We start from the raw sequence: 12,061 nt of genomic DNA, 5'->3' as shown, positions 1-12,061 counted from the left end.
TCAAAATCGAATCGATTGAGGAAATTAGAATCGATACCCAGCCCTAGTGGTTATAGGTTTGTCTTATTGACTTTTGCCCACCTAAAATATGTGGTACTTTCTTACAAATAATATTTTAATATATCTATCAGACAGTTTTAAATATGTGGCCAAAAACCAGAGAAGTTATTTCCTACTTGCATGTTCATCTTTTGGTGTCAAACTCAAATGTTGTCAGTCTAGTCTTTTGGGTGGGACTTTATATCATTGAAGATAGCTCTGTTGACAGCTAGTTTACCTACTGGCTTTCAGTTGTTGTTGTTTTAATTTTAATTTATGAATATCAAAGAAGGCAAATACGACTAAAAATGCTGAACTGTTCTTTCAAAACATATTGTGCACATTGAATACATTTTCCTTTGTAAATCCAAACGCAAATATAATCTCTGTGTAGCACACCACATTAATTCATAATCTAGCTGTCACAATAGATTGTGTACGGGTGAGGCAGAGGATATTTGAAAAGGTTTTAATGTGGTTTCTGAAGACCAGTGGCCTTAGACAAGTTATTTGCCTTGCAGGCCTGTCAGACTGAGTAAGAAATCCTCAATAGGGGTTCTTCATTGATGTTTGCCGTGATGTTTGCATGGACCCTGTATTTCATAAAAACAACGCTTTAGGCACACTGGAATGTTCAATTAGAATGTTAGAAGTGGGAATTGTGGACTTGTTTTGCTTCCCATTATATGTATTCTGCGGCTGAAACCAAAAACGATCCACTTTATCGAATGCATGGAGTGGCTCTTCGAATGGCGTGTGTGCCTCTATCCACTTTTGAACATATTCAACATGGTAAACCTCAAATACATCATCTCACAATAACCACTTCTTTTTTTACATATTCTATAGATCTAAGCCACTTATGTTTTAACATGACTAACAGACGAAAACAAATAAAACAAGCCGAAAAAGATCTATGACACTACATGATGAAGAAAAGACACAAAGATGCTCGTGTAAAAATGCAAAAGACATTTGAAAAGATGCACTTCAATGTGTGTGGGGGTGTGTTTGTGTGTGTGTGTGTGTGTGTGTGTACCTTACCAAAAGAAACAATAAAATACCCCAACGCTCTACACATTTAAGAATATATTCCTGTCATTTTAGGTCAATCTTGCTTGTGTTTCTCATCTCTCTCTCGTTTTTTTACCGCTCATTTAAAAAAAAAAAAGTTTTCTAAAAATTTCTTTTTTGAACATTTTTAGATTACTATTTAATTTAAGTTTCGGTTTGGTATTTCCATGTCAAACAACAGATTAAAAAGTGTTTTCTATTTTACAATGGCTGAAACCTGCTGGTGGATTTGTGTGCACTAACTGGTATGGGACAGTTCAGCTCCAGACACTGTGAAATATGGCCTGCTTTCTGACATACCTGTGGCCTGAACCTCAAAACCTTTCCACAGAAAAATACAAGCTAATCTCCCAAGATCAGCATTAGAGGTTGTCTCTACACTATCCAGCCATTCCTTTTCTTTCTTGCAACTGTGGACGTGGGATCTGCTGAAAGGTGTTAAACATATTATACAATTCAAATTCTCAGCCAAGCGAAAAGATTTGTCACCCACTAATTCTTTGTCTGACCAGCCAGATCTAAAATGACTGCGGCCTTAGATTTTATTTTTCTATTATTTTATTCTATTATTTTTCACACAGGCAAGGGTTGGGCAAGTTTAAAAGAAGCCAGAGAATTAGCTTTCCAGCTACACAGTTGATTACTTTTGCCAAGTCTTTCCTTTTCTGTCAGTAGAGGATTTTTTTTTAGCATTCAGTCATGTAAATTCAATGTTATTCATGCAGATTGAGAATATAAGACACAGAAAAGGATCAAAGAGTAAGATTGCAGGGAAAAATGCGAAAAGAAAAAAAACTGCTGAAAAGACTCACTGGCAACTTTACAATACACCTGCACGATATGATGAAATCCAATAACTGAGACATAAAATAAATGAGTTCTCTGTCTTGACATTTTTAGAGGGGTTTGATGTAAAATTTACTCAAGGTTGACATTAATAAAAATTTTACACATCATGACTTTGACATAATGATTAAAGGGGAAGTCAACCTTCAAAATGTCTTCACAATAATATGTTATATGTGACCTTCACTAGTCTAAACATTATAATTACCGGTAATATCACATTTGTGGAATATGAGTTATGAAGCAAAATCCAGACATTTTTATCCATCACTGGGGGTGGCCATTTTTCCACTTGCTTTCGACTGAAGATGAGATGACATCAATGTTGCTGAGGGCAACTACCAATCACAGCTCACCTGTTTTCTGAAGCTGAGCTGTGATTGGTTGTTACCTGAGAGCTGAGCAACATTGATGTCATCTTCAGCAAGTGGCAAAATGGCCGCCCCTGAGCTGGATAAAAACGGCTGGATTTTGCTGCTTAAGTCATACTCCACAAATGTAATATTAACCAGAATACCATATTTAGACCAGTCGAGCTGCAAAGGATATATTATTGTCAAAAAAAATTGGGGGGTTGACTTCCCCTTTAAATTACAGATGTTTAAAGTGTTAAATGAACATGAACATATTTTACAACACAGTGTACTGTAACAGTTCCATTTCCTACCTGAACTCTTTTGGGGCATATTAGTCAGCGGCTGAAAGGCGGGCATTTTGTGTTTTAGGCTTACAACACTCCATTCCACTTCCTCTGCCATTGACTTTCACTGAAGGAATATTTGTGTATATTGGTAATAAAAAATAACCCCAAAAGACTCCCCGAGCAGGCGGCACGGTGGATGACTGGTTAGCACATCCGCCTCCCAGTGCAGAGGACGTGAGATCGAGTACGGGCTTCGGCCTTCCTGGGTGGAGTTTGCATGTTCTCCCCGTGCTCGCGTGGGTTTTCTCCGGGTACTCCAGTTTCCTCCCTCATTCCAAAGACATGCGTGGCAGATTAATTGAACACTTCAAATTGTCCATAGGCGTGATTGTGAGTGTGGGTGGTTGTTCGTCTCTGTGTGCCCTGCGATTGGCTGGCAACCAATTCAGGGTGTACCCCGCCTACTGCCTGAAGCCAGCTGGGATAGGCTCCAGCGCTCCCCGCGACCCTTGTGAGGACAAGCGGTTAAGAAAATGGATGGCTGGATGGATGGGCTCTCCGAGCACACGCAAAATGTTTAAAAAAAAATATTGAGACCATAGTAGCATCTATTGACTGCCGTTCACATAATTATAAACCAATGCTTGCGTTGGGCCATCATAGCTCTCACTTTTATCTGGTTGAATCTATCCAGCGAAATCTAATATGATGATCCATGGCCACTAAAGCTGGCAAAGACTGCTCTGTCTTTTAAGGTTTGTCCAGTCTTTTTTGTGTACTGTTTTATTAAGCATTGTGGTTGGGCGCTGAGTTGGATCAGCACTGATGCGTGGTCACTGCTTGGGATATTTAAGACTTGGCGAGGATTAACTGACATTTCCCATATTTGAAGAGACTGGATTTGCCCAAGGACTTTTTCCGGCGAATGCAATGCTAAGGACATTACACAGAAAGTCGCAACTAGTGGAAAACGGCTGTCTTTATATTGGACTCTTTGTCTTCCACAAGCAACTTGAGCTGAGACAAGTCACTGCGGCTTTTTGATCTTTCGACAAGTTTCTTCGTCATGGATGCCAGCTCTGTCCACAATTATCACATTCACATCACATTCATAACTAATCAGGACTTAGAAGGGCAGTTTTTAAATGCTTTATGCTTTTTTGTTCCTGTACTCTAGACTTCCACATTTGAAAATACAAGCTAATGTTATTGTATTAAACCAGGCTTTCACAATCCTGGAGGGCTGGAGTCCTGCAGGTTTTAAATGTTTCCGTCCTACAACATAACTGATTCTAAAGATCAGGATTATTATCAGTTTTATGCGGAGCTTGCTGATGAGCTGATTATATGAATCAGGTGCGTCGTAGGGCTGAAACATCTAAAACTTGCAGGACTCCAGCCCTTGAGGACCTGGATTGAGGAAGCCATTAAACATTTCCCATAATTTTCATCACCCATTGGTTTATGTCACCAATGTTCTGAATTATATGCAAGCAAATTAAAATATAGATTCAATCTTTGAAAAAGCCAAAGATAAATGGGAAAATACAACATGGTTTCAATCTAGCATGCTTTAGTTTGAATCAGATCTGGTGCTTGTGTGTGTTTTCTCCCACATTCATGCATGTTTGATTTACTGAAGTCTCTAAAATGCCCATACGTATACAAGACAAGTACATTATGTCTGAGTGGTTATTTGTAAGTGCCCTGGAATTGACGGGCAATCAGTTCAGAGTGTACCCCTGATGTCATCTTAGAAAATTGATCAAAAGTTTGTTGAGTCAAATGTTTTATTTTATTTGTTAGTTTATTTTTTTACAAAGTGCAAACAAGAAAGAAAACCAATCTAGTAATTAGACCAGAGGCCTGTGAAGGGGGACATGACTAGACTGGTCACCATGACTGGACAGGACATGACTAGACTGGTCACCATGACTGGGCGGGATGTGACTAGATGGCCACCATTACTGGAACGAGCGTGACATGACCTGATTTGCCTTGACTTGATTTGCTGTGGAGTGGCTATGACTTGGCTGGTGCTATGGCTTAGCTGTGGCTGTGACGATGGCTTGGCTGTCGCTGTGACAATGGCTTGGGTGTGACAAAGACTTGGCTGGGACGAAGACGACTTGGCTGGGACGAAGACGACTTGGCTGTGACGAAGACGACTTGGCTGTGACGAAGACTTGACACACATAACGTAGACAATGCTCCCACACTGATTGGACAGACACAACAGACTAAATACACCAACACTAATGAGACACACCTGGGGAGACACGAGTGGCTGAGAAAACTCAGATTAGTCACACAAACTGGGAAGGGAAGACACACACAGGTGGACGTGGTTAGACATAACGAGACAAGGGAAGAAACCAGGAACACATAACAAAAACACCAACCACAGACAAAAACAACAAGAACACCCATAACAAACAAAAACCCAACCCCCACAGAACCGAAACATGACAAGACCATTATTTTATTAAATTAGCTGTGGAAGAGCTGAACACAAGGTGATGATCAGAGTTTGTGGGATTTAACGTTTTAAAGTCTTGTTCCCCTCTTTTGATGATTGCCTCTCCTTTATGTCCTGCAGCTACCTATGGAGCGTACCCCATCTGTAAAGGCTGCTCAGTGTGCTCCAGAGACAACGGCTGTGTAAACTGCCAGCCCAAACTTTTCCTGTTTCTGCGGAGAGAAAGGATGAGACAATATGGCGAATGTCTTCATGACTGTCCGGCTGGTTACTACGGCATGCGCAGCCCCGAACTCAACATGTGTTCCCGTAAGTGATACGGACTCCATTCTTTTTTGTCCTGCATACCTACTGTACAATTTACCACTATGTCCTTTTCCCACACAACTTCAGTTTCATCATAAACTCCCAGGAAAACAGTATCTGTGATCAACATTTGTCTGAAGCAGCGCAAAACATTTCCTTTGCATAAAAAATATCAGGTTGTTGATTATGGTCTCTGAAATGTTGGTTTCAATGGCATTACAAAGTTGGTGGGTATTAGTAGGAACTGGAGCACAGAGACTCATATGCAAATCTAGAGCACATCAAACATGAACAAAGTATGCTGGCCTTGCAAAAACTGGGATGTTGTCAGTATTCAGGAATTGTGTACAGATCTTTGAAATATGAGGCTGTACGTCCCCAGCCTCTTATCGTTTTGGAGGGGTCCAGTGATACTAGGATCTAAATTGTCTGTGGCTTTATGCCTCTGGCAGGTTCACCCATGGTATGAATGTCCAAGGTGACCAGACAAAGCATGGCTCAAAGACCCTTATGATGATAATTTTTATTTCTATTTTCTCATATTGATCTATAAAGAGTGAGAAGGACAAAAATGTAGCTATGTTATTGAATACTGTTTGAGCTACAAACACAATGGCATATTAGCATTAAAGTTTCCATAGTATGAAAATGCACTTTAGTGGGGTTTTCTATCAATAATATGCATCCCCGGCCTGTCTAGAATCCAATCAGGTATGAAAAAAGTCAGTCTGCGACTTCTTTAGCTTTCTCCTCCTTTCTAAAATGTGTGCTTCAAACGGGCAGATTAAACTTCCGTGACTTAGTGACGTCAAAAAGACACGGAAGTGCACTCGACCCAGCCCGCTCGGGTTGTGGAACCACCTCTGGTAAAGGTTTGTCACGCCCATTGAAATTGGAGAGGCTGGCTGCTCCTTTCTTTTTCTCCCCTGCTTGCAAATGCTCCATGGAGAGCAATGGAGAAACAACTACTAGGAACACGTGGTTGCTTCTTCATCCGAGTCTTTGAGAAGAAAGTGGATTAATTTTATTTTTTGAAGGACGTGTACAGACATCATTTCTCAAAGGACTGTTTTGTTAGTGAAAGTATGTTCAGAGCTGGATTTGCAACACATTTAAACATAATGGATCGGTCCCAAAAGTGTTCCTATCCTTTCTAATAAGAGATGTGCACCTTCTACCATATTACTGGTGTATTTTTAGTGCCTAAAGTGGGATCAATCCGCGGTGGTTAATTTGCCGTGTCTGGCAAGTTGCCACCTAGTTGACATGACTGTGTGATGCTAACCGGCCGCTAAGTGGTCTCGACGAGACGGCTTGCACGTTGCGACCGCGCAGTTGCCTAAATGTGCACATTTATGTTATTCATAACCACTTGTAAATGTCTACAAGCATTCACGGCAAATCGGGGACATTCACGGCAAAATAACGTTTGTGGGAGATTTGCCGGTTACGGCAAAATAACCATTGATTAAACCATAGGTGTCAAACTCCGGTCCTGGAGGGCCGCAGTCCTGCAGATTTTGGATGTTCCCATTCTCCAACACAGCTAATATATGATCAGCTCATCAGCAAGCTCTGCATAAGCCTGATAACGATCCTGAATCAGCTTGTGTTGGAAGAGGGAAACCTCCAAAATCTGCAGAACTGCAGCAATCAAGGACACCTATGGCCTAAACAGTCACAAACTAACGCTACAACATAGTCTCTGTAGTAACATGCTACTTTTTCTCATGGTAAAAGGTTATGCCACTTTTCCACGTATTAAAAAGTTCTCAAATGTGTAAAAGACATGTCTGTATTTTTCTTTTCTTCTGCTCCCATGGCCAGTCGTTTCCATTCACAACATTAGCACATGGCTACAATGACCCTTCGAGAGAGAAGGGTATGGCCTAGACGTGGGCCTGGTGCAGCTATTTACATAAAAGTGACACACCCCTAAAACAGGCTGTTTTGAACATAGCGTTTTTTGGCTGATTTAGGGACAGCAAAAATATTAGATCCAAAGTCAATTTTGACGAATGCATGTCACAGACATGTCTTTTACACATTTGAGAATTATCTTAGTATGTTGAAAATTTGAATAATATGAGACCTTTAAGGCATCAAGCTAATGTCTCTTGGCAATTTTCTTTTGCAAGCTTGCGGATTCTTTCACCAGACTGTATTATTTTTTGGCAGTCATAGACATTTTTGACTTTGAACATCTAGCCAGTTACAGCTGAATTTTCCAGATTCCACACCATCAAGTGTATTTTGACTACAGAGTGATAAAGCATTAACTTTCACCAGCAATATGGTTCAATATGAGAAATCCCTACAACTCTATTAATTCAACAAAATTAAACTCCTTTTGATTTGTTCTCATGTTACCAAGGAACATATGATACATGTACTGTATATGCACGTTGTCTTACCTGAGCATGAGTAAACTGTAAATATGATAAATGTAATCATTGCTCTTTTTTTCTTGAAAATGAATTTATTATGCAATGTTTGTAATTCTTGTTAAACTTTAACTCTTAAGTGCATCCAACCATCTGTCCATCTTCTGAACCGCGTATCCTTGCTTTGGTTGCAAGTGTGCTCGGGCTTATCCCAATGGATTTTGGGTGAGAGTCTGGGTACACACTGAACTGCTTGAAATTGTCAACAAATCACAAACTCCAAAATCCAATTAATGTGATGTCTCCCTCACCTCCTCATATAGCGCTCAGTTCTAATAACAATTTTAACGTGAGAAAGGGAGAGAGAGAGAGAAGATTGAGCAAGAGTGTGAGAGAGATCTTTTTATGGGTTTACATGGGGCAGGAGGTGTTGGATGAGTGCTTCTTGTGAAAGCAGAGGAACTTGAACTCATGGTTCTCTGAGCCAAACTCCTGGCAGACAAACTAAAATGAAGCCCAAATGGAAAGTGCCAAAACCTTTAGGCACAATAATATGAACATGTAGGAACCATTGGAAGATTGTTCAATGTTTTCACGCAATCATATTGACTTTAAGACCTAAAGCCACTTTCATAACATAAAAACTTAATAGCCCAGAAAAGAAGGGAGAGAGAGAAGAAGACTTCATGAACAAAAGTAAAATGATTGCAATTTGCATTTTTCTGGCAGCATAGAGTAAATTGCAGTGAGTAAACTACAAAATTGTACTTATATGTCACATCTTTGTTTGTCACAGTTGTTCATCATTCTGATATCATGCATGTTACATTAGGACTTGCCTATAGGTGCTGTACTACTCGTGTTGGACAAACAAAACATATTACAGTGCCAGAGGTCGGCTCGTCCATCATTCGTCATTCGCCAGCATCCAGGGCACCAGGGTCTATCGTCGTCAGTCCATTGTTATTTCAAGCCGACCAAATCTGTAATCATCAGTCCTTTATTCCGTCATTGTTACGGTACTTTAACCGCTTTTTTGTCATCGTTAAATTACAGTTGGTTGTCGTATTTTAGGACTGTCAGCCAGTCCGGTCCTCTGTCATGTGCATTATGAGACAAATTAAAAAACGAGTATATGAGTACCGGTAGATCTTTATTACATTGTGTATTATTTTCACATGCCCCCAAATTGTATTACATATAATGAAATGTTTTTAACTTGAATATTTTTTCACATTGCCTAGCAAATTCAAGTTAACTCCCTGGTTGTTTTAAACTGTAATTTATTCATTCATTAATTTGAGGATGCTGGCATATTGTTCTGGTGCTAAAATTATTGTTCGTCTGAATCTGGTCATGTCTGCTACTGTGTCCTCTTGAATTATATGGACTCCCAATCACAAACGCAGTACATGCTAGGTTACATTTTTGTGAACTGTTTGCTGCCCTGGTTACAATGGCCACATTCTACCAGCTGCTTAAATTTCATTTGGCGGTTGTGTTTGTATTGCGCTTTCCAAGTTTAGTAGGATATTAGATGATAAGCACATGGCTATTTGTAAAACACTTTTTTGAAAAAGCTGAACCCAAACCGGTTTGGTTTGCATTCCAAGCAGCCCAATACATGCTTCTACCTAATTAGTTGTGAAGCCTCATACAGTATATAGCCACGTGTCTATTTATTATAGGTGTTCTCTTTGCAAAAGTGTCTTTTAACAGCTTAGGGATAGCTTTATATATAACACTTGTACAGTATTAGCCCCAGGGGTGCTTATCATCCACACAGGCCCACATCAGTGTTTGTGGGTGTCAATTCACCGCTCCACAGGAAATGTGTAACATATTTGTAGCTATAGGCACATGTTGGGTTGCTTAATGTACATCCAAATTTGGGTCACATTTCATAATACATAAATTCCCATCGCAAACAAGCTTTCTGGCTCATAGAAAGTATTTTTCTTTCTTTTTTCATTTTTTAGAAGTGACAATGTGTTCAGAGGGTTAGCATGAGCGCAATTTCCAGGAAGCCCCCCACATGCCTGCTGCTTTTCACATACAGGCTGGCCACGAACATAGCTGCTCTTGCCCCTTTGCAGTGATCAGTAACCACACAAAAACCTCAGATATGTTTGCTGCCAACCAGCATCCAGTTTGATCAGGGCACAGGATTGTCAACAGTTTGGAAACAGCTTGAATAAAATAGTGAAATAAAGTATGTGTGCTACTCATAGTAAATTAGATAAAGAGTACATTTTACTCTAAAAAGAGTGTATTTGGCCCCACAATAAAGAGAGTAAAATTTACACTTGGAAGAGAGTAAAATATTGAGAGTAAATTTTATTCAAAGTATTTGAAAAAACCTAGTTAAGATTTTTCACAAAATTTTGCAAGGAGAGATTTTAACTACATTTTACGAGTTTTTTTTGTTTTTTGTTTTTTTGTTAAAGTAAAGTCACTCCTGGGTTGAGGAACATGCCACTCCTACCGTATATATACATCGCTCGTGTCAGCTGGAATGTTCATACCTCATCGCTTTTGATCTCCCTTTGGATGTTAGCAAACAGTAGGCACTAGGAGCGGCATAGCTCAAGTGGTAGAGTGGCTCTCCTAAACTGAAGGTCATGAGTAAGTTCCTCAACCCTTGTGTAGCTTTTTTATTTATTTATTTATTTTTAAATAAACTAGTAGAATGTACACAAAAAATGACCTTCTAAAATTAGAATTTCTGAGTGGAAAAAAAACTTTACTAAGTTTTTGTCATGGGATAGGCCAATTCTCTCGTACACTGTAAAAACACTTACATTTATTTTACTCTTTTCCAAGTGTAAATTTGACTCTAATGTTTAGAGTGGGACCAAATAGACTCTTTATAGAGTAAAATGTACTCTACACAATTTACTATGTGTGATTTCTCTTTTACTGCCTTTGTTACAGCACAGAAATAGGTGTTTCCTTTTGGGTATTTATCACTGCCTTGGATTTTTTTGTTTTTGTTTTTTATAGTTTGAGGTCACTGTCCATCACAGGAATTAGCTGTGTTTGTGGTGAATATCAGCCATATGACATCGGACATCTGTGAAATGAGTTTCAAAGGTGTAAAGGCTGGTTTGTTGGCTTTGGTGGCAATGGTATTTTCTCAGTTTTTCTCAATCATCCTCATTCAAGTCCTATCTTTCTCAGTCAAATTCATAAGTTTGCGGGTATTTCCACTGCATTGCCTGACCAACAAAGCAACCAGTTGCTTTTGGCCTCTTTTCTATACCAAGGGACGTTTTAATAATCACAGCTTTACAAACCACACTTTCAGATTTGGCATATAAATACAATGATCCACGAACAAACCAAACCAAGCCCTGCTCTCAGGACATAACAGCCAGACGGCAAGTTGCATGTTTTTTGAAGCACTACAATGCTGACGATTGTGTGACTATAAAAATGCTGTGTGCTTGACCACTGTCTGAACCTAAGACATGTTTGTGTGTGCGCTGCAGCTGGCTGTGAAGATAATGAAGCAGATCTTAGTGAACTACTGTCTATTTCTTTGCAGGAGGAAACCAGGAGAGCCACTAAAATGTCTGCTATTGTCATTCCCTCTGTAGGACATTGTGATTGACAAGAACACCACCTTTGCTTCACCTAGTTTGACATTGGCATGTGGAGGTGCACCCATGTGGAAAAAAACAGCATGGAAAGAGTTGGGAGGAACATGGCAGCTCTGGCCTTTGCCGTGAACTCTTGCCATCCATAGCTCCGCATGTCATGGCTGAGTGGCAGTGAGCAAGCCAAAGCTTCCATGTCAGCCAAACCCCAGGCCTAGAGAGTAGGTCAGAGCTGTTCTCCTCAGCTTGGAGGCAAAGAATGGAAAAAAATAGGGCTTGTTTTCCTTTTCACATTGCCAGGTCTTTTAGGAAATGGACACTCCTGCTATGCAACATCAAGTCTGGCTGGCTTTCACGAGGAGTCTGAGATGAGTGGTGTGACAAACCATATCCTGCTCAGATATGTAAAAGTCCCAGTTTGGAACTCAAGAGATTAATCGATTTTTGCCAGAATATTTTAGCACCCTTTCTCTAAGCAGTGCATGTTCTTATAAATAAACTGCATGATTACACTTGACACTGTAGAGGAACAAAATTTGACTGAAGCTGACATGAGGTTTTGCGTGTCCTTGATACAATTGGTACACATCCTCCTCAGACCCAGGCTTCTGCCAAGCATGTACCACTGTGTGACAAGTGACTCTTGATGACTCATGTCTCAAGTTAAAATGCATCTGAATCCGAAAGTCAT

General features: G+C 39.9%; 1 protein-coding gene across 1 annotated transcript in view; it reads left to right on the top strand.

Annotated features, from left to right (window-relative positions):
* rspo2 (R-spondin 2) overlaps positions 1-12,061 on the top strand; it is a 74,457-nt gene that overhangs the window by 28,290 nt on the left and 34,106 nt on the right. The window contains exon 3 of the mRNA XM_086078660.1: positions 5,202-5,390. Within this exon, the coding sequence (XP_085934786.1) occupies positions 5,202-5,390 (189 nt within the window). The remainder of the gene's footprint in view (positions 1-5,201; positions 5,391-12,061) is intronic.

Source organism: Leptonotus elevatus, chromosome 6 (genome assembly GCF_054856555.1).
Source record: "Leptonotus elevatus isolate MCC_2025b chromosome 6, RoL_Lele_1.0, whole genome shotgun sequence".
NCBI classification, from domain to species: domain Eukaryota; kingdom Metazoa; phylum Chordata; class Actinopteri; order Syngnathiformes; family Syngnathidae; genus Leptonotus; species Leptonotus elevatus.
This window is presented reverse-complemented; position numbering and strand designations above follow the sequence as displayed.